The 24,150-nt window shown below is 41.2% G+C and overlaps 1 protein-coding gene across 2 annotated transcripts in view; it reads left to right on the forward strand.

The window, feature by feature from the left end:
* Positions 1–24,150, forward strand: part of rnf217 (ring finger protein 217) — a 101,257-nt gene that overhangs the window by 51,645 nt on the left and 25,462 nt on the right. For both annotated transcript variants that reach the window (XM_033021200.1, XM_033021199.1), the window contains exons 2-4: positions 16,372–16,605; positions 19,514–19,678; positions 23,059–23,260. In XM_033021200.1, the coding sequence (XP_032877091.1) occupies positions 16,372–16,605; positions 19,514–19,678; positions 23,059–23,260 (601 nt within the window). The remainder of the gene's footprint in view (positions 1–16,371; positions 16,606–19,513; positions 19,679–23,058; positions 23,261–24,150) is intronic.

Consider the following 24,150-nt stretch of genomic DNA (forward strand, 5'->3'; position numbering starts at 1 on the left):
GTATGTGTATGTGACGAATAGACTTGACTTGACTTGACTATCAGGTGGATATAACTTGTGTGCACAGATTAACGATAAGATGTAAATGTTTTGGAGGAGAAATGATGGGGAACTTTTTCACCCAGAGTGGCGAGCGTCTCAAATGCTCTGCCAGAGAGGGTGGTGGAATGTGAGACGCTAACAGCATTTAAGAGCTGGAAGATGGGATTAATGCAGATGTGTGCCCACTGGATGGTGCAGATGAAGTAATCTGCTTCTACACTGTATATTTACCAATTCGCTTTTTTTTAAATTAATCTATTTCCCACCAAACCTTATTAAGAATGATACCATGGGTACCATTTGGAGCAGAACTAGGGGAATGAAGAAGGGCTACCAAAGCCCCAAGAATATGATCCCTGCCAATGCCAGTTGAGATTTTATACTGTCATCCACTGTGACCTCTTAGGACCACGTGTCGACCATGCTGCGAGTTTGTGGCGAGCGCAAACTCTTCTAAACTTGCAAATTAGGTCGCCATAGTGGGACAGGCCCTTAAGGATGATACACCCAAAGGTTCATTGTGAAACCAAGGAAAGCATTCCTCAGCTATCAAAGTATGCACATCAAAGTAAACTTTTTTTTCTTTTTATCTTTGATGACTGTAGCTTTTGCTACAGTCTGAATGGGGCCTTTTGTGGATTTTTTTTTTACCAATAAATTGTAATTTCATAATGACACTGCCTTATGTCAGCGGTCCTTTTAAATTTAAATTAACCATTTTAGCTGGTGAAATTAATATGTCAAGCAAAACACTGCAGACGCAGGAACTATGAAATAAATCCAATACGTGCTGAAAACACTCAGCAGGTCAGGAAACATCTGTGAAAAAGAAACTGAATCAATGTTTCAGGTCAAAGAGCCTCATAATCAGAGATTAAAATGTTGCTGAGTTGGAATACTATGACCTTCATCCATTACCAGTGAGTGGGCCTGAATAATTGTAATACTTGACAAATTCTGCTTATGCTCATTGAGTACAGAGGGTGTGGTGGTGTAGTTACTGGTGGAGCGGTCTGTTGCAGTAAAATATGTTTAATTGTATGTAAAGTGCTTGGGCTGTGTCTGAGTGTTGTGTTAATATGATGCATGCAAATTCCACTGAAGCTATGAGTATTTCATTGCTTTGTGTTTCTATCCATGTCGGAAACTTACCCTGAAATACAAACAAGCAGGTTTTACAGCAGTAGAAACCAAAAGATTTTCAAGATAGCTCAGGAGATCCACAAAATATAATGATCGGTTTAATAATGGCTACAATATTTGAATTTGAAGCTAATGACGATCTGAACGTTGATTAGGACACCTCTTTGCAGAGATTTTTGTTTAACTCAGCTGATGGCAATCACTTTTTTTTATTCTGACGCTGCCTCTCTAGTGTCTGGCAATATTGTTGCCTTTTTTTCTTCACAATTTTCTTGCCTCTTTTGGGACTGTTGGTGCTGGCTCCATTGATGTAAATGGTCCTCCAGCCCATTATCCGATTGAGCATTTGTCAAGTCACACAACCAGTATGAGTAAACTTTCTTATTTGTCTTCATGCTCTCAGTCTACATTCAAGTCAATTATGTTTCATTGTACAGCAAACTGTGGCTGTTACCTTATACACTCCTCCCTAACATAGGCACTAAGTAAACTCGGAAAGACCTGAAACTTGATTTTAGTTGGACAAAAATGCTGGAGAAACTCAGCGGGTGAGGCAGCATCTATGGAGCGAAGGAATAATCGACGTTTCGGGTCGAGACCCGTCTGAAGAAGGGCCTCGACTCGAAACATTGCCTATTCCTTCGCTCCATAGATGCTACCTCACCCGCCGTGTTTCTACAGCATATTTGTCCACCTTGGATTTTTCTAGATCTGCAGTTCTTTCTGAAACTTGATCTTGGTCAGTTATTTCTTGTTGAAGCTGGTGAGCTATTTATTGGTTTTAAATTTGTCATATATAAACCACAATCAATGCACGCATTAATGCATTCACTGAGGACTCCCGTGTTACTTTAGGTGAAAGACCCCTGCACTAATTTTTATATGATCTATTAGTATAATGCAGCAAAAAAGTTTGACAGAATTAGTCAGAGGAGCATGGAAACAAGCCCTCCCCTAAACGCCCATACCCAGCAAGATGCCCCATCTACACTAGTCCCACCTGCCTGCATTTGGCTCATAATCCCTCATAACCTTCCCTATACATGTACCTGTCCAAATGTATTTTAAATGTTGTTATAGTACCAGTCTCAACTACCCACTCCAGCAGTACGTTCCATTTACCCACCGCCCTCTGGAAAAAGTTGCTCCTCAGTTTGCTATTAAATCTTTCCCCTCTCATCTTAAACTTCTTGATTAGTACGGGTGTCAAGCATTATGGGGAGAAGGCAGGAGAAAGGGGCTAGGAAGCAGAGGTCGATCAGCCATGATTGAATGGTGGCGTAGACTTGATGGGCCGAATGGCCTGATTCTGCTCTTATCACTTATGGCCTCATATCCTCTGGTTATTGATTTCCCGCCACTGGATAAAAGACACTGCAGCTACCCTAATATTGCGCTCATGATCTTGCACACGTCTGTGAGATAACCCCTCATCCTCCTGCGCTCCAAAGAATAACGTTATGGCTTGCCAATCTCTCTCTATGGCGCAGGCCCTCATGTCCAGGCAACATCCTCATAAATCTTCTGGAGCAGCACTTCATATTCCATTTTGATAGCTTAGAACCATGCTCGATGAACATTTAAATTCCCCAATATCCGTTAACTAGCCTACAAACATCACATCCCCTTTTTCTATCTCCTCTTCCCTCTGCTCCATGTGGATTTGCACCCATATCCAGTATTCCTGACTGACAAGCTAACCAGCATTCTACAGTTCCTTGTGTCTCCATAATCAAAGACGTGCTACTCCTTTGCCGTTTTCCCTTCAGCCTGCTCCCACTGCAGAAGATTCAGAAGCTTGAAAGTGTGCACCACCAAACTTGGGAACAATTTTTTCTCCTCTGGTATCAGGCTTCTTAACGGTCCCTCCATAAGGTAGGGAACTATCCAATTCACTTCTACTTTATTGTGGACATTGGACTTTGTCTATGGAGCTGATGTACTACAATTCTCAGAACTATATTCTGCACTTTGTACTTTCCTCTTTTGCTCCATCTATTGTACATGAGGTGGACTTAGTTGTATTTACGTATACTTTACAATCTGTTTGGATAGCATGCTAAACAGTTTTTCACTGTACCTTGGACATGTGACAATAAGAATCAGGGGTAGGCCATTTAAGACTGAGATGAAGAAAAACCTTTTCACCCAGAGAGTTGTGAATATGTGGAATTCTCTGCCACAGAAGGCAGTGGAGGCCACTTCACTGGACATTTTCAAGAGAGAGTTTGATTTTGCTCTAGGGTCTAATGGAATCATGGGATATGGGGAGAAATCAGGAATGGGTGTTCCTGCACCTATTTTCTATGTTTTTGTCTGTGGAGCATGAGCTTGCATTCAATAGGGTTTGACACCAAGTATAAGAAAACTAATATATCCTAAACAAATGGATTTTATCTTGATGGTTCAAGCAATTTCCAAATATTAAAATACATTTACAGAACATTTGCATCATCAAAGATGCAACCATTTAGTTGTAAAGAGGAAGTGATAAGTTAATCATGAAGCAGTGATTTATGACATGGAGGTTGGGTTTTAGCAATCCCTGACGAGAGCATTAGGGATGTCAGAATTTCAAATGTACAACATCTGGAAAATATGGCAGGATCTTGCTGAGGAATGCTATGAGTGTGCAGTGTAGACCTCCCAGAATTTGCCTTTGGGTGACAGGAAGTTTGGGACATCTACACAAATGTGGAAACAAGGAATTGTTGGCAGTTCCATATTGGCATTTTCCTTATCTGTGCTTCCATATTCGATTCGTCATGGAGTCTAATGGCAGAGCATGAACTTGTACTTCTCCATCAGTTCCGCCAGAGAAGCTGCTTGGCACGGGAACAGTGGCCCCATTTGTTCCAATAGAGAAAAATGGCTGCAAAGTGGGAGAGTAAATATTAGTTGATTTATGTTTTGTGTTTTAATTGCTCTAATTTTAAAAACGATTATTAATTATTTTTCCCTGGATTGGTGACTTTAAATTGCTTTTGAATGCTTCAGAATGTCAGAGAACTTTAGATACATTTGAAGCCCTCAACTGCTGTAGCTGACAGAGTATGGCTTAACCAAGTAGAGCGGCACAGTGGGCAGCAGTAGAGTTGCTCCCTCACAGCGCCAGTGACTCTGGTTCGATCCTGACTATGGGTGCTTGTCAGTACAGAATTTGTACGTTCTCCCCGTGACCTGCGTGGCTTTTCTCTAGGAGCTCAGTTTTCCTCCCGCACTCCAAACATGTACAGTTCTGAGGGCTAATTGGCTTGGTATAATTGTAAATTGTCCCTAGGATTGTGAGTATGATAATGTTAGTGTGCAGGGATCGATGGTCGGTGCGGACTTGGTGGGCCAAAGGGCCTGTTTCCATGCTGTATCTCTAAACTAAACTAAACTAAACTGAACTAAACTGTCAAAGTTAATTTGTGCTGATTTATTGGTGGAGCTTGTTTTGGCCCACACACAGGTCAATGCTACATTCTGTGCTGTAATTTTAGATCAGGTAAGGACCTCGACATGATGGACCAAAGGGCCCTATTATGTGGTGTGACTTTATGACTCTCAGGGCTTGGGCAGCATTATTAGATCAAGAATAAGTAAGTTCCTGGCACCTTGAAGAGCAACATTTGGTGTAGGCAACTTCCTCTTGGCAGCAATCATTAACCCAAATTGGTAATCTTGAAATTTCAATACGTAAAGAACATAATTTTGTTTATAGTGCTGACGTGTGTTAATCTTGTTTGAAGTATCTAACCTAGAGATACTAGATTACTGAAGTAGGGTTTTCTTTAGACAAGATTGGAATTTATGACAAATACAATGCATTCAAAAGCATTCAGGCCCCTTGACTTTTTCTACATTTTGATACATTACAGCCTTATTTTAAAATGAATGAAATTCTTTTTTTTTTTTTCATCATCCATCTACACACAATAACCCAGAATGAAGAAGTGAAAACAGGTGTTTAGAAATTTTTGCAAAGTAATACTTTCTGAATGCACTGTATATACTTGAGAGTGCACTTTAAATTTTTACAACATTTATTTGTATAATCACACGCAAAAAATATATTTTAATGATTGAGGAAGCAGGCAGTGAATTAGAATAAATCACTTCTTCGGTTCCATTAAAAAAATGACTTTACATAATCAAAGCTTTTGCATTGTCATTAATACTATTGAAAATGGGATTATTGTCATAACTGAGAATTCTTTCTAACTGCAGCCTATCACTATTAAATGATTTGAATTCACTGAAAATAACTTGTTAAAAATATAAACTAATGGGCCTGTCCCATTTAGACGATTTTTTAGGTGACTACAGGCGACTGCCGAAAAATGGTCAACATGTTGAAAAATCTTTGCCGACATGGCGACAATTTGGGTTGTCATAGGTGCTGTCGTAGGTTGTCGCCAGGTTAACATAGGTTGTCGCCAGGTGACGTAGGCTGTCGCCGGTGCTGACCGGTGAATTCCATTGTCCTAGTCGCTGGCAGTCGCCTAAAAAATCACCTAAGTGGGACAGGGGCATTAGTAATTCATTGAATACACAGAATTCTTTGGAAAAAATTGTAAAGTGAAAAATATTTAGTAAATTTTCTCATGAGTGCTCATGACCAAGAAGATTAGAGTAATTTGTCGATCTTTTCCATCTTGAGTATTAGAAAGGCGCTATATAAATCCCATCCATTATTATTATTATTTGGCTCTGATAATGTGTCTACTTGTCTGGTTATGCAAATTAAATCCTGAACCAGCATAAAAAGTAATTAAAAAAAAAATAGCATTTAAGATTTTGAATAAACTCATTTTGTTTAAATTGCAGTATTTTGTGGTGCTTGTGTTGATTCTTCTTGGTTTGTGGGGGAAGCTTCACTTTCCAACCACCCATATATCCTTTTTAAACACAGAATATTTGAAAAGAATACTAGTAAATTTATTAGCACTTATTCTCAAAACTGAAAATCCAACAAATTTTGAAGCACTGTATATATTTAACTATTGAAATCCAGAGGTCCAAGAAGCAATCAAAATGAAATCATCCTATTGACAAAATAATTGTTTTTTACGGATGGTAGCCAAATCATACAGCCTGAAAACAAGCTCTTTAATCTACAAAATAAATGCAAAGTGCTGAAGTAACAGCAGGTCAAGCAGCATCTCTGGAGAACATGGATAGGTGACCTTTCGTATCAGGATCTTTCTTCAGAATTTTGTTTAGGTGGGGGAATGGAGAACAGCAGGAATCACAAAGGGGCAGTGAGAGAGGATCTCACGGAACTCCCATCGGAGAGAGAAGGTTAACGTCTTCAAAGTAGGCATTCCTTGAAGAGATTTCACAATGAAACGATGAAGTAAAATCAGAACATTTTATTCACCCAGTTTGCTGGCTGCCAGAACTATACAGATTTATTGACTGCTCAGTTAGCTCTATGAGATATCCCTTGCTGGATGCTGGAAGTCTTCTACAGAGAAACCCTGAGAGCAAATTATGTTAGAAAAGGGAACAATGCATGTAGCAGAGTCCTCTTTGAGGCATGTCGTTATACCACTGACCATAAAATATGGGTAATTTGTTTTAATGTTATCTCCTTTCCCACAAATATGTTTAAGGAATGTGGAATAAGTGTGGACTCAGTGAATATTATTACTACCATAATTGTGGCCAGTTTTTCATGTTGATTAAAAAGTTGAATAAGCCATTTTCTGTGACGGATCTTGATATTAGTACTGTCGGTGATCAATAGATTTTAATATGTAATTTAAACAAAGATTGTGGACCAATACAGAACAGTAACTTGAGATAAAAATCAGCCATGATCTTACTTAATGGAGCATGGAGCTGTATACTAACTAACTTCTGCACTTTCACGTAATGGAAAAGATAAGGTAAAATGTCTTGCTTAAAAGAAAAACTGCATGCAAGAATGTGAAGTTACAATATAAATAGAAAATATATATTAATCTTCGAATGGTGTCAAGTATGGAGCAATAGATTTACCAATTTAACTTGTCTTTCAATGTTGCTATTGTTTTCCTCCCCCTTTCCTGAAAGCTGGGTTTAATTCTCCAATCCCCCAGTAATGTCAAGCAGTAAAGCTTCAGATTTACTCTCCATTCTTTTAGTGTAATATTATAATTATCTGGTGATTCCACTTTGAACCTGCCCAGTCCCCCCCCCTCCCCCCCCCCCCCCTGCATCATAGAAACATAGAAACATAGAAAGTAGGTGCGAGAGTAGACCACCAGGTCCGTTGAGCCCGCACCGCCATTCGCTCATGGCTGAACACTAAACAGACACACTTACCCACAAACAGTAGACACAAGACACAGAACACAAGACACTACCCTCCCCTTTATACCGCTATCACCCCTCTCCACCCCAAGAACCTCGTGATCTCCTGGGGGAGGCAAAAAAACGGATAAAAACCCAGGTCCAATTCGGGATAAAAATCCGGGAAATTCCTCTCCGACCCCAATCCAGGCGATCGACACTTGTCCAGGAGATCCCTCAGGTCTTACTATACTAACCATACCTAGGTCCATATCCCTGCCCTCTCCCCGTAGCCCCTTATCCCCTTGGCAGCTAAAAAACCATCTATTTTAGTCTTAAATATATTTAAAGTTTCTGCTTCCACTGCTCCCTGGGGCAGTGAATTCCATAAATTAACCACCCTCTGGGTGAAGAAGTTCTTCCTCATCTCAGTTTTAAAAGAGCCCCCCCTTATTCTGCAACTATGTCCCCTAGTTCTAGTCTCCCCGATCATCGGGAACATCCTCGGTGCATCCACCCGATCAAGGCCCCTCACGATCTTATATGTTTCAATGAGATCGCCTCTCATTCTTCTAAACTCCAAAGAGTAGAGTTCCAGCCTACTTAACCTTTCCTCATATGTCAATCCCCTCATTGCAGGAATTAATCTTGTAAACCTTCGCTGCACTGCCTCCAGGGCTAGTACATCCTTTCTTAAGTATGGACCCCAGAACTGCATCGTTGTGTACATATTCCTCATGTATTTTTATTTCTCATTTGCTGATCGTTCTTTGGGGAAAGCAGAGCAAAATGCAGCTGCAACACTTAAGAGGGTGTATAAGTGGGTGAAAATTATTGCCAGTATTCCGCTGCACATATTTTATTAATGCATAGTGAATTAAAAATCATGCAGATTGGATAAAGTTTGGATAAAATTATATCAAAAACACTGAACAGGTCTTGCACTGCAAGATGTTAGTTAAAAGCCTCAACCCTACCTGGCCTGCAGCTAACATATATGAGGAGACCAGTTTCCTTCAGAGAGGTGTTGTCTTTAGCATTGCACAGAGACTGTACCCTTTCAATGCTGATATTTTCAGCCCACATCTGCTCGATTTTCTTCAACTGCAAACCCCTCCCGAACTCTTTTCTCACTTTTTCTGCAATAGTAGAAGATGGTAGGTGGGGCGTACTGTGCCACCCCCTGCACACCTTCGCACAGTACACCTTAGCACAGGACCTTCCCCATCTTGCCCACTATTTAGGAGGGCTAAGCCTGGAATTGACAAATATACCTTCTAGAACCTAGTTTGGGCACGTCCAGTCTAACAAAACTATATCCCCCACAGACCTATTTTTGCAGTGATTACTGAAGCATTTGAGTTTAATTGTCTCCATGATACCAGACCAAGAGAGGATATTCTTCCGTGACGCCATCAGTAGCCATAGAAACCGAATAACAAATATTTGAAACCATCTTCCAGAAAGCCACATTGTTTGCTGAGTATTGTTATAGTATGCTCTGTGCATATAATCAACAACCCAGTGGTAAAGTTAGTTGAGAAAGTAGATTCTTAACTTCTCTCTAAACTGTGCCAACATAATCATTTGTTCAGCTAAAGTTAGAATGTGTCATTGACATATATACAAAAGTTGTGAAATGAATTAAATTGACTTACTTGTTGAACTATTTATCAAAATAGAAAATAACTTATAACATTGTAACTCTGACTGTGTTTAAATCAACATTGGAAATAAGTTATTTTGTCCTTTAAGAATAATGGCCCAACCTGCTTTACGGAGGCAAGTGAAACAAGCCAATCAGCCATAACTTAGGAGTGGTGACCAGAAGCATCTTTAAATAATGTAGTTTTAAAGAGGGTAAGCATTTGAGAATTGGGTCCAGGAATATGGTTCAAAATTTGGAATCTGCCCACATTAGTGAAGCGATGAAAAGCAGTGAAGCGTAAAATGTAAAAGATGGAACAGAACATTCAGGCGAACGTCATTAGTTCATTTTGAAAGAAGATGTGTTGATACTTTTATTCAAGTTTGAGTAAGACCTTGGATTAAAAATATTCAACTTTATAGCATCAACCGTGTGGTTTTGCATTGGGTTTGGAATGAACTGTTCCAGGAACACAAGCTTCTTGAACTTTTAGGCAATTATGTCCTTCAACAGAATATGTACTTTAGCATTCGTTCAACCAAAGAACTTTACAATATTTCTGCAAAGTTCAGTTAGTGTTTCCATTTCTGCACAATTCTGTCAAAGCTTGAACCTCTTAAAAGATCATATTGAATATAAATGGCTGCTGCTGGTAGCATTGCCTATCCTGAGGGCTGCAAAGGTTTGTGGCGTCAAAGTGCTTGTCTACAAAGTCACATCTCATGTTGGATGACACACATTTAGAAGTTCACAGCTACAATTTTCAGAGAATTTGCTAGCAGTTGTTTTCAGGACTCCTCAGAACTTGGCCCTCAAGAGTGGAAAAAACAGGCAGTTTGCGTGGTTAAAATAAATTGAATTACTATTGCTTTGAAGTTCACATGTCCCAAGTTATTCCCAGAGTTCTGTTAGTCAAGGCCAGGGATCGGCAGCCTTGTTCTGCATAGGAGCCAGGACACATATCTGTGAACGGATGGCGGGCCACATCTATCGCCATAGTTAATAAATAATTAATAATAGTTTTAAAATTCGCACCAAAAATGGGACAAAAAGACAATTACCCCGCAACAAACTGCAACTAAAGTGCAAACCTGTGGCCGGAACGAAATTCCTCAACGCTGATGCTTCGCTTTCCTCCAGCCCGCCCGCCGCTGGGCTCCCGAGGAAACCGCACCAGCATCGCCTCGTTGAAGCCGCTCTCAGCCCGTTTCAGTTTCACACATGCCGCACAATGGGTTGGGGGGGGGGCACTTTCACTACGGGTGGTCGGGAGGAAGGAAGAGGGGTGGAAGGATAGGGACGGAGAGAGAGAGTCGACAGGTGTTGTGATATGGAATTGGCTGTGTGTGGGAACTATTCTCGGGTAAGTGTTGTGTGTGTGTGTGTGGTGTGTTACGCCTGGGGGTTGCATGATTTCAGGTTATGGGCCGAATCTGGCCTGTAGGCCGTAGGTTGCCGACTGCTGGTCAATGCTTTCCAGAAATGAAATTCAGCAATAACACAGCACTGATATATTTGCAAGTCAAGAATATTGATCATGATACCACTGGCCATTTCAAGTATTCATCTGGGAAAACCTATTATATTAAGCAAATTATTATATTATATCAAGCCGGAGGGCACATGCGAGTGTTAGTGATTCCATGGTCCTGCTTCTTTTGCGCCTTGATGAAGGAGATCATGGGGTTTGGGTGTTGCTGCTGGAGAAGCAAGGTGAGGAAATGCAGTGCATTTTGCAGATGGCATACAATGCAGCCATTGAGTAAGATTGGTGGAGGGAATGAACATTCAGGGTGCTAGATGGGGTGCCAATTAAGCAGGCTGCTTTTTCCGAGATGGCACTGATCTTCCAGGCAAGTGAAGAATATGTCGTCACATTCCTGACTTCCACTTGACAGGTGCCGGAAGGGTCTCAAGTCTCAAGATGGTATGAGCTGAGCAATTCATTGGAGGATTCCCAGCCTCTGGCACGCTCCTTAACCATATTATTTATGCAGCTGGTTCAGTTGAGTTTCTGGTCAATGGTGACCACCAGATTATTGATTATGGGGTACTCGACCAAGATAATGTCATTGAATGTCAGTGGAATGTGGTTACATTTTCACTTGTTGGGATGGTCATTGCCTGGCTCTGTTTTGATGAGAATGTTTAGTGTTGCCATTTTGTTTTATGAAAATCGAAAATAAATGATTGTGGAATGCAATGTACCAAAGTTTAACATATTGTCTGCAGAGTATGATTCCGTGATTATGGCTCTGCTTGTCTGCAGAGCAGTTCTCTCTGTGGATAGTGAGGAGGACTTTGCAGGATTTACTTTGTTGTGTCAAAATTCAGTATCTAAGTCGATGTTGGGTGGTCCACAAAATGTTCTTTATTTTCTATTTAAACATAGAGGGAAAGTAACGCCTGGCTAGGCAATTTCAGAGGGCATTTAGGAGTCAACCAAATGGGTTGGTGGTGCGTTCCATGGAGGCCTGGATTGGTAAGAATGGTAGATTTCTAACCTTAAGGTACACAAGTGAGCCTGATGGGTCTTCAATGGACAATCCAATACTTTTAATGATCACCATCATTTTATCTGTTCCTTTTCCCCACACCAATTCCATATTAAACTCAGATGAGTGAGAGCAGGATAGAGATATTAACCAAGGCTGGAGGTGTTAACTGGAGAAGACAAAAGAGTATAAACGGTGGGATCTGTTAACAAAGGAATGCGAGGAATGACATGTTGAACCAGAAGGAGTGATGGTGGGGAAAGGGGATCTGGCGGGGAAGGGAGTGGGAGTAGTAAGACGGAGGACCGGAGTAGCAATCCATATCGAGAGCACCGACTGCAGTAGAAGGGGTGGGTTGCAAGGCCATTTTAAGTTTTGTTTAAAGTCTAACATTTTTAAATGACACATTCTCAAGTCTTAACATTCAAATGAAAAATCAAGACTCACTAAGTGTAATGCAACCGTTCTTGTCAAAAGTCTTTCAGCTTGTCATTCTCTTTGAAATTTTACAGCTCTACCATAACATCCTGTTTGAAATCGTTAATAGCTTTCCCTCTTTGCCACAGTACAAAGACCAGTTATTCAAAGACACCAGTGACATCCTGCTATTTTACCTTATTATTCTCTCTGGCAGTTGACCTGCTGCTCAGTGCCATTCACCCTCACTGCCCAGCTCTTTGTAACCTCTTTATAACCATATAACAATTACAGCACGGAAACAGGCCATCTCGGCCCTTCTAGTCCGTGCCGAACTATCTGGATCCTTCACAATCATCTGAAGCCAATGCCATTTTGTGATGGTGAGATTTCATTAACAGAATTGAAGCAGCTCTTTGCAAAAATAAAGTTAGAATTACAATTCCCGATAATGCTTGGAAAAGAATTATGGTACCCTTTTCTAATTTCTTCAATATGTCGTCATTCACCTTCTTTCCTTGTGAAAGTCTATGAAAGTAAGCATGCAGGTACAGCAGGCAATGAAGAAAGCGAATGGCATGTTGGCCTTCGTAACAAGAGTAGTCAGGTATAGGAGCAAAGAGGTCCTTCTGCAGTTGTACAGAGCCCTAGTGAGACCACACCTGGAGGATTGTGTGCAGTTTTGGTCCACTAATTTGAGGAAGGACATTCTTGCTATTGAGGGAGTGCAGCGTAGGTTTACAAGGTTAATTCCCGGGATGGCGGGACTGTCATATGCTGAGAGAATGGAGCGGCTGGGCTTGTACACTCTGGAGTTTAGAAGGATGAGAGGGAATCTTATTGAAACATATAAGATTGTTAAGGGTTTGGACACGCTAGAGGCAGGAAGCATGTTCCCGATGTTGGGGGAGTCCAGAACCATGGGCCACAGTTTAAGAATAAGGGGTAAGCCATTTAGAACGGAGACGAGGAAACACTTTTTCTCACAGAGAGTTGTGAGTCTGTGGAATTCTCTGCCTCAGAGGGGGTGGAGGCCGGTTCTCTGGATACTTTCAAGAGATAGCTAGATAGGGCTCTTAAAGATAGCAGAGTCAGGGGATATGCGGAGAAGGCAGGAACGGGGTACTGATTGGGGATGATCAGCCATGATCACATTGAATGGCGGTGCTGGCACGAAGGACCAAATGGCCTACTCCTGCACCTATTGTCTATTGTCTATTGTGTTGAATCTTCGATACTAAAATTGCATTTTTGACTCCTGGTTATGCCCAGGAAAAGGAAACATGCATCAGAATTTGTATCATTATTTGTTTTTTTTTTAAATCAACTTTTCCTATCCTACCCTATTTATCCTTTCCTATCCTACTCGTGATGTGGGCACAAATGATGCTTATATCTGGATCCAGTCTCATTGCAAGGATTAGGTTAGTGACCCATTTTGCAGACCTTTAACCAACTGGAATTCGAACATAGTTCTTTTGATGATTTTGACTGTAGCAATAGCCCAGCAAAACTAAGAGATTAAATAGTCTACCAAGACCCAATACATCAAAGTGTGTAAAGATTGAATAAAGCAAGCCAACAACATTTTAGTTATACAGGTTCACAACCTTTTATCCGGAGTTCCGGAAACCGAAAGCTCCGAAAACCGGACATTTTTTCCAGGATTTCGTCTGCACACCAAAGCTCGCGTTTGGCGCCAAACTTGACCCGAAACGACCCACGGTCAACCCAGGTCTGTACTACTGTAGCGGCTGCCTCCTCCCCGGAGACCGGGGAGACACTTAAACATCTGTAAATCATTGCTTAAATGTTAGTCAGTTAGTTTGGAGGGCTTTTATGTGAAGGGGGGGGGGGGGGTTAAGGGGGAAAATTTAATTCTTAGTCCCCTACCTGGTCGGAGAGGCAGGGAGCGGGCAATGACTTACCGGGTCGCCGTGCAGTGAGCTCCGCAGCGCTGTGGCCGCCGACTCCCAACATCGCGGAGCTGGGGCTGCGGGCGTCCGGCCGCGGGCCGCGCTGGATTTGGAGCGCCACGCAGCCAGGGGTAGCGTTGCCGGGGTCGGAGCTGCGGCCGGACGCCCGCAGCCCCAGCTCCGCGATGTTGGGAGTCGGCGGCCACAGCGCTCCGGAGCTTACTGCACGGCGACCCGGTAAGGCATTGCCCGCACCCTGCCTCTCCGACCAGGTAGGGGACTAAGAATTAAAGTTTCCCCCTTCACCCCCCCCCACCACATAAAATCCCTCCAAACTAACATTTAAGCAATGATTTACAATGATTCCCCGGTCTCCGGGGAGGAGGCAGCCGCTCCAGACTTTTCAAGCCGGCCGCGCTACCTATCTAATCTACACTAAAAATCTTCCATTCGGAAATCCGAAAAATTCCGAAATCCGAGCAGTGTCTGGTCCCAAGGCTTTCGGATAAAAGGTTGTGCACCTGTAGTATGTTACAAACCGCACCAGTTTAATGTGAATTCACCGTGACTTGCTAAACTCCTTTTTCTTTGAACAAGTGTTGCCATATTTTTCCCACAGCTCTGCATGGAAAAAGTTGGTGTATTTCAACCCCTCTCTCCTCCAAGCAGATTTAAAGTTGCAGTCGGATAAATGGAAGAGAAATAGGCAGCAGATTATGCCATGGATCAGGATTTGAGAATGACCGTTAACAGGGAAGATTTTCATTCAGCCCATGTCCAAATATTTGATAGGTTCTCTGGTGTTAAACTATATTTGCATTCAGTTAAATACAACTCAGTTAAAAAATTGTTTACTTCTTTGCTGATTTAGTTTTTTTTAATCATGCAGAATGCTGGCATAACTTACCAAGTCAGTATTTATCGCCCGTATCTAATTGACTTGGAGAAGATGCTGGTGAGCTGCATTCTTGAATTCTTCCCTTCCATAAACTGGAGGCGATCGTTCCCACAGTGTTGATATAGTTCAAAGAATTTAGCTTAATGACAGTGCGGGAAGGGCAAAACTTTTCTGAGTCTCGAAGGTGTGTGACAATGCAGAATATTTATGGGTATTGGTGTTCCTAAACAGTTTCTATCCTTGTCCTCCAAAAAAGTATGTCAGATGCTATTGAAGAAGTCTTGAAATCAACACCAATATCTTCATGAAGTTTGAAGGCAATGCTCCTGGAATTTACTCTGCAGCCTATGGTGTGCCTGTTCTTGGGTGAATGCTCAGGTTTGCAGTTGAGGAGACGTTATAAACGTTATAAACTGCTTCTCTTGATGGAGTTTGTCATTACGTGATCTAACAAATGTCACTTCCACGCATCAACCCTGAATGATGTCTGGGCCTTGTGTGTGAGGCTAGAAACTGCTCCATTAAATTGAGCTCAACATGATACAGTCACCATTGAACATCACCACATCCAGAACTATGATGGAAATGGATGTTATTTGTGAAATGTCTGAAGACATTGGGGTTAATGACTTCTTCTGTCAGTCTGAAGAAGGGTCTCGACCCGAAACGTCACCATTCCTTCTCTCCAGAGATGCTGCCTGTCCCGCTGACTTACTCCAGCATTCTGTGTTTACCTAGGGCTAATGATTTTACCCGTTGACCGTTATATAGCAATATTGTTTTTGTAAAACAATTGGTCTCCTTCACCGCATAATGCCATGTGATTCAAGCCAAGAGAGATTTTAACAATATCTTCAATTTTCTTGGAGCATGATGCTAACTTGATGTTAAGAATGGTAACTTTGTCCTCACCTGCAAATCAACTCTGATGTTAATGTTTGCTTGAATGTGGTCTGGAGTTGAGTACTCTTTGTGGAATCCAAGTTATGTGCCGGAGAATTGATCGTTGGTAAATGTACCTTCCCAGCATATTACATGATGTCTTTCACGATTTTGCTGATCAGGTGGTAAATCACCAGATTTCATTTGCAATAGTAACTTCTTAATCACAGTGCCCTCCATAATGTTTGGGACAAAGACCCATCATTTATTTATTTGCCTCTGTACTCCACAATTAGAGATTGTAATAGAAAAAAATCACATGTGGTTAAGTGCACATTGTCAGATTTTAATAAAGGCCGTTTTTATACATTCCCTTAGAGAGGAAAGCAAAACTTTCTTTAGATATATAAAGAGTAAGAAAGAGGACAGCAGACTGCTGGATACCTGCCAACGGGGAATAAAGAATTGGCAGGTGAATCGAATACATTTTTTGTGTCTGTCTTCACTACCTTTACTCAAGTTATCTGACTTGTCACTACTAACCAAACTGGTACAAAAATAAAGGCATTTTCTCCCAATGCAGTATGTTGTGTAAGTGAGCTGCAGTTTTGACTCATTGAATGTGTGAAACACCTAACTTCTCCAAACCATTGTCTTCCATGTTTGCAGGTGCAACTGGGAAGAGCAGAGATAAAATGCCCCATTACCGAATGCAGCGAATATATGGATGAAAGCACTGTCATCTCCAATTTGCCTCGTGATGATATTGTCAAGTACAGCTACTTCCTGGAGCTCAGTAGGATGGATTCGAGCACAAAACCCTGTCCTCAGTGTAAGCACTTCACTACTTGGCGACTGAAAAGCAACATTCCAAACCCCACAAAATCAGAGAACAAGTTCAAAGTGAGTGGCATTCTCTCCTATTTTGTTCCGCACTTCATAGCATTGGATTAAAGAGTAAGAATTCAGCTGTGGATTCCTGCGGTGTGGGGTTAAAATATTTAGCAATAATATTTGAAGCAAAGTATTGAAGCAATGAATTAGTATTGAAGCTAACAATGGCCTTGGGGACTGTTCTGGGGTAAACAATAACCTTAATGTACACATTGATTTTTCTTGCACTTTTCCTTAAGTGACCAATGTGCTTGAGATATTTCCCTTTATAATAATTTTAATATGCCTCTTGATGGATGGATCAAGCTACAACAAAAGTGGTATTTTATGAAAATATTGTGCGGGAGCAACTTGCCCATCATTCCTGGAGAGTAGCAGAGCATACTTACAAGTACATACAAAATATTGCTGCAAATAAAAAATACAGCTGACCAGAGAAAATCCAAGAGGCGGGCACTGTTAGATTGCAGAAAGCGAGAGAAGAGTTTAACAGCATATGAGGTTTGCAAAGCTATAAAGTACCTTAGAAACATCGAGTGACACATCACAGAAACGGGTCCTTCGGTCCACCACATCCATGGCGACCTTTTTTTGCCCATGTACACAAATCCTATTTTCCCACATTATGACTATCCTACTCTGTCCCTATTTAAGTGTTTATTTTAATTACTCTTAAGCATAGTAATTGTATCTGATTCCATCATCTACACTATCATTCATTGCAGATATCAACCAGTCTAATAAAATCATCCCGAAAAACACCTTTACATTTCTTGCCTTTTATGTGCGTGTTTTTGATACCCTTACCATGGGGACATGTTTTTTTAAACTATCTACCATATCTATGACTCTCATAATGTTATATGTTTCTAACAGGTCACCCCGACAACCAGAATTGCAGATAATATTCCAAGTACGGTTCTGTCAGTATCTGTAAGGTTGCAACATACTGCCCCAACTTTTATATTGCATGTCTGACCCACATAGGCAGGCTTGCCTTGTGCCTTCTTCACCACCATATGCGTTGTCACTTCCAGGGCTATTAAAAAAATCTTACAGAAGACCAATTTTGCAAATTGCATGACTCTTTGGGGAATTTAACTGCAGAGAAAAGACGCTCAATCAAAAGTCCTGCCCAAAAAATTAGGAATTCAATTTCCTAATGGATGTTCAGACACCCAGGAAAGCTCCTTGCCAGATTGAAAGTTTTTCTCATTTATTGTTTTTAAACATGCATGCTAGTTTCAAAAAATATTTTGTATAATTTTAGCAACTTAAGGGACCAATAAACCCAAAAAGGCAATTTGTTTATTTGTGGGAATGAAGAGGATACCATTGCAGAAGTTGCCCAGAGCCATTTCCAAAGGGAAATGTGGGTAGAATTACTATTTTAAATCAGCAGCTGAGCAACGTGGTTTAATGAATCTTGTATGAGTGCCACACATTATCCATTCTGCAACAGATTGCAAGTTTTGCTACAGCTGAATCAGCAGTGCTGATCTCTGCCATGAACACTCGGCTGCCAGTTGCCTTCCTCCTCTCTGGTTAGGATGTTGTTAGGTTGCAAGGTTTTACACGGTACAGTAAGCACAATAATTTGGGACACCCAATGTATTCAAATGCACCTCTCTCGTATATCAGGGCATTTGAAGCTTTGCTTTCAATTGCCAATGAATCATAATTATTACAGCAAACTACCAAGGACTATCATGCTTGTACTTTTAAATAATGTGCTGTACTATAAAATCAATATTTGCAAGAGTCTTGTGTCTGCACTCTGTTCATGTCAGTGACTGCCACAGGGTGCCATTAAATATGGCTGAAAATATTGTTCTTGGTGTCTGGGGGAAGCATCTTTCCAGATGTGTTGCAATGACTGTTGCCTGGAAAGATAGCATAACTCTTTATGATGTGATGTTAGTTATTGACCAGTGGTACATTAATGGATTGGAATTCCTTCCTGGTCATGATTTCAAGCTCATTGAAGTATAAATATGATGTTGGTTTTATGTGCCATTTTTATCCTTGTACTTTGGGAAATTCAGCAACACAATAAAATTTGAATAGACCTTCACACTAATGTTGCTGTTTAGTTGGAAAGAAGATAGAAATATAAGCAATGTCAACAGAAGGTTTCAACATTGGGAATTGTTGCTGATAGTGCTTTCCCCACATTTTTTATTAGATGCAGATCTCTCTGAATAGATTATACCGAACCATAATTGCTTGCTCGGTACAAGAAAGCATGAAGTGAAACTGCTACTGAAATTGTTCCTATTCCCTTTCCTTCGATTGCCTATTTAACCTATGCCACAATCCTGTTAATTGCTTCTTAATCAATCCCCATCTCCGATCGTGCATTTCACAGACTCAGACGGTTTCTCTCGCTGTTGGTTCCAGATTTCTATCTTTGGCTTTATACTTGGGTCCCTCCATTTACCTGCATCTACTTCCACTCCATGCTTATACCCTAGTCTTTGGGGGCGGGGTTGTCATTTTCATCTCCCTACTCTCACCTGCGAATAGTTTTAATACATCTGATATTCGCTTCATAGAATCTGCTGTTCTAACAAAAAGAGTTCCAATGAAAACATAGGATGTTCACATAGTTCTGACGACAGGGGGAGAAGGCAGGAACGGGGTACTGATTGGGGATGATCAGCCATGATCACATTGAATGGCGGTGCTGGCTCAATGGGCCGAATGGCCTACTCCTGCACCTATTGTCTATTGACAGAATCCTATAGATTACTTCAAGGCAAATGTAACCCCAGGACGCTGGGAGCTTGATATATTTAAATTGGCAGACCTGTGTTATACTGTTAGGTCTGGTTCTTATTTTGCAGATCACTGAAGAATTTCCCTTCCCCTTCATACCAGTTTTATTGTGTAATTTTTTTCTTCCTTGATCCTACAGATTCAATGTCCGGTGTGCCAATTTGTTTGGTGCTTTAAGTGCCACTCTCCTTGGCATCAAGGCTTAAATTGCAAGGAATACAGAAAGGGGGACAAACTGTTACGTCACTGGGCCAGTGAGATTGAACATGGCCAAAGAAATGCTCAGAAATGCCCAAAATGCAAGGTTGGTTCAAACTTGGGGACACTAAGAACCGCAGATACTGTGCAAAACACTATGCAGCGTCTGAGCAGGAAATGGACATGTGGCATTTTGGGTTGGTACCCTTCTTCGGACTGATGGACGGGGGAGAAAGCTGCAAAAGAGAGGGGTGGTGGAACAAAGCCTGGCAAGTGATGTGGATTGACAGATGAGTGGAATAAATGACAGGCCAGAGGTGAAAAGATAAGTGTCAGAAAAGAGAAGTTGAGGATGAGTGAAATGTAAAGTCAGAGGGAGGGATAGCACTGGAAGGGCGTGGGAGGTAAAGAGAAGGGATAAAACGTAAGTAGATGACTCGGGAATGGACGATGAGTCTATAGTGGAGGGGAAGGAGCGAAGTGGATGGGGTGTGGTGACATACGGTGAGAGAAATGTGTATGCACTAGAGTGGGGTGGGCACAGATGTGGGTAGCACGTGTAACTTGACATCAGAGAATTCAATGTTCATACCATTGGGTTATAAACTACCGAAGCGGACTATAAGGTAGTATATTTAAAGTTTGCGTGTGGCCTTTCTCTGGCAATGGAGAAACAGAACAGAATTGTCGTTATAGGAAGGGGGGTTAAAATGGTTAACAACCAGCAAATCCAGCCAACCTTGGGGTAGAGAGTGCAAGTGTTTGGCGCAATGACCACCTGGTGCTTGGTGTTACTGATGGTGCAGTTGTTTGATAATTCCTGTGTTCTGAACTTTACCACAGAATACAGGTACATTTTCCACTTGTAAACTGCTCTTCTATGCCTCCCACAACCCAAGTCATGCACATGTGTATGTTCGTACAAAATATTGAAAGAGCAAATTATTATTGTTGATTGAATCTGAGGTCCATTTGAGTGGTATTTGATGGTTGCTGCATGAATGTCACTGACTACTTTGGAAATATGGTGCTTATGGCAATAATTGACACGTGATTAGTTGTTGGAGTTTAGTGTTCACACTCTCATATGTGAGTGCCTTTACTCTGTTATGCCCCTGTCCCACTTAGGAAACCTGAACGGAAACCTCTGGAGACTTTGTGCCCCACCCAAGGTTTCCGTGAGGTTCTCAGAGGTTTTTGTCAGTCTCCCTACCTGCTTCCACTACCTGCAACCACCTGCAACCTCCGGGAACCGCACGGAAACCTTGGGTGGGGCGCAAAGTTTCCAGAGGTTTCCGTTCAGGTTTCTTAAGTGGGACAGGGGCATTATTGTGTAAAAGGTGACCACATCATGTTTCCCTTGTATGGATTCAGGACTGTCCAACCTTTTGGCTAAAAGTCATTGTCAGAACCTGCAATGTCATTGTGGACCCATGATTCCTTCCAACGAGTTATTAGAATATGACCCTGTGATCCAAGGATTTTTTTACAGTAGATCAGAGGAGTCAGCAGAATTTGAGTCGATAATGCTCTGCTCATGATGAACGAATGGCAATTCAATATGCACAAAGACAGGGAGTACTTAATCTGCAACAATTTTACAACTTCAGTCACTAGCTCAATTGATCTTGAATGGATATTGGTTTTTCATGTATGTAATTGTTTCCCTATGTCAAACACAGAACTTTGCTGCTAATTAACTAATAAACGTTCAATGTTTTTGCTTCATTGCCCTTATAGTATCAGCTGGTTTCTGTATCGCGTAGGACAGTGATATCTTGACCTGAATAATTTTTTTTGTTGTAAAGGCAATTGTGTGCAACCAGTTCAAATGATTATGGATTTTTTTTTGTTGTAAGTTGCATTTAACTCAGATCATATATCTCTGATATTTGATATGTTTTGAAAGTTATACATTGGTCTGTGTACAAAATTGTGTATGTATGCAGCATGAATTAACTGCTATTCAAATTTTATACCAATTGTGCTTGTTTGCAGGGTTTTGTAGAGATACTAAAACAAAATTGGTTAAGTAGAACACTGTTCTCGATTGTAGAATTACTTTTAAAACACAAAGTATGTGCTATAACACCAGGATACACGCTCAACCAAGTAAACCAAGCCCAATACCAATGTAGTATCTAAACTGCTTATGCAAATGTGTTATAGGACAGTAACTAGCTCCAAATTTGGTAATAAGCTATCTATATTGGGCGGCACAGCGGTAGAGTTGCTGCTTTGCAGCGCTTGCAGTGCCGGAGACCTTAGTTCGATCCCGACCATGTGCACTGTCTGTACAGAGTTTGTACGTTCTCCCAGTGACCGCGTGTGCTTTCTCCGAGATCTTCGGTTTCCTCCCACACTCCAAAGACTTAAGATATGTAGGTAAATTGGCTTGGTAAATGTTTTTAAAAAATTGTCCCTAGTGTGTGTAGGATAGTGTTGATGTGCGGGGATCGCTGGTAGGCGCGGACCCGACGAGTCGAAGGGCCTGTTTCCGCACTGTATCACTAAACTAAACTAAACTAGTATAAAATAGTTCCACTATTTTTTCAATTATTTAAAATCGGAATACTCCCAGTTTTAATCAGTTATGAAAAATGCTTTTTTTTAAATGTTACACCATATTAGTAAAATACACCTTATTTACCATCCTTAGAAAATATTGACTTTTTAAAATAAAACAATTAATAAACGTTAAAGCTGCTTGTTTGCAGTGGGGTCATGGGAGATTTGATTTTCGCTGTTATCATACCGGTAAATGATAAAAACAGAATGCTTTGTCTATCAAAACGAAAATTCAGTTAAAGGGACACAAGTATAAATTGTCTCCAATTTATACAGAACCTCAATCACCCTAACGGCAACATGCGTGTCTTGAACTCTCACCATTCTACTTCCGGATGTCCTTTTCACCCACAAACATCCCACTCCAATCAACTTCAGCAAGTTCCTGTCTAATACCATCAAAGGTGGCTTTGTCCCAATGCAGAATTTTAACACTTGGGCCTGCCCTATCCTTATCCATAGCCATTTAAAGCTAATAGAACTGTGGTCGCTGGTCCAAAAAGTCTCACCCACTGACACTTTATTCACTTGCCCATCTGAATTTCCTAAGACTAGGTCAAGCTTTGTCCTTTCCCTGTTAGGCCACTCTACATATTTCCTAAGGAAACCTTGCTAAACACATTTGATAAATTCCACCCCATCAAAACCCTTGGTAATCTGGCAGTCCGAGTCTATATTGAGAAAGTTAAAGTCCCCTGCTTTAACAACCCTAGTCGTCTTGAAGCTGCCTGCAATATCTCAGCATATTTCTCAGCTCCACCCATATAGCCTCAGTAATGAACCTGAGTAATGTCGCCTCTGACTACTGCCGTGACATCCTCCTTGTGGCTTAAATGTTTCTGGTTATTTAAAACAAATTAAAATCTGAATGATATTTTGCCAAATCTGTGCAAATAACTTTTTTACTTACAATTAAAGATTCATATCCAGAGGACCGAAGGCTGTGATCACATGAATTGTTCACAATGCAACACTAACTTTTGCTACCGCTGTGGGGAGACATACCGGCAGCTTCGTTTCTTTGGTGACCATACTTCAAATTTAAGCATTTTTGGATGCAAGTATCGCTACCTCCCTGACAGGCCACACTTACGAAGATTAGTTCGTGGTTCTGTCTGTGGTAAGCAAACAACCTTAATATTTAGATTGTGTGGAAAATATGAAAATAAATTTCCTGTGTGCAGTTTCTAAAGAGTGTTCTCCTGAATAGATGTGCTTGACATGGTATCACATATATCCCCACCTCTATCCCTGCGGTGTCACTCGCTCCTTCTTTGCTGCTCCAAAAGACAAGTCACATTCGAGGGCTTGCTGCAAGTATATCTGCAAAGGATGACATGGCAGATCATGAAGCCCGACCCTGGACAGCCCAGATGACATTTTAAAATGTAGCTGCTTTCTGTGGCCATTGGATTGTTTTTAATTGTTCCAGTAAGGGCTGCTGTGACTCATGATGATGAGGGATACGTAACATCTGTATTGGCTCCGTCCTTTAACTTGGTGCTGATTCCAGCATCAGAACTGAAGGCCCCAGCACTGTCCTTACTTTCTGTTCTGCTGCTGGATTTCCAGCGCATTCCTCAATTGCACACAAATCTGAACTACTCAACTTTCATACTGCAATGCATAGATTAGAGTTTAGTATTGGCTCATGAAAGCAGGATTCTATACTAAACCACCACAAAAAGCAAGTACACTGTGGTCCCGTGCAATGTACAAAGTTATATATCTGTATATGCTATTCTCTACATTTTTTATTCTTTCTCGTTTGCAGTCATGGTTGATTAGTTCGGGTGTCAGGGGTTAAGGGGAGAAGGCAGGAGAATGGGGTTAGGAAAGATAGATCAGCCACTATTGAATGGTGGAGTAGACTTGATGGGCCGAATGGCCTAATTCTGCTCCTTTCACTTATGGTAGCAGCTGAGTAAATGGTCATCTTCTTACAAAGTATTAGTTTCATGTAGCTATCAATAAGAGAATCATTTGTTTTGTGTTAAGATTGTAGCAATC

This window comes from Amblyraja radiata, chromosome 5 (genome assembly GCF_010909765.2).
Source record: "Amblyraja radiata isolate CabotCenter1 chromosome 5, sAmbRad1.1.pri, whole genome shotgun sequence".
NCBI lineage: Eukaryota > Metazoa > Chordata > Chondrichthyes > Rajiformes > Rajidae > Amblyraja > Amblyraja radiata.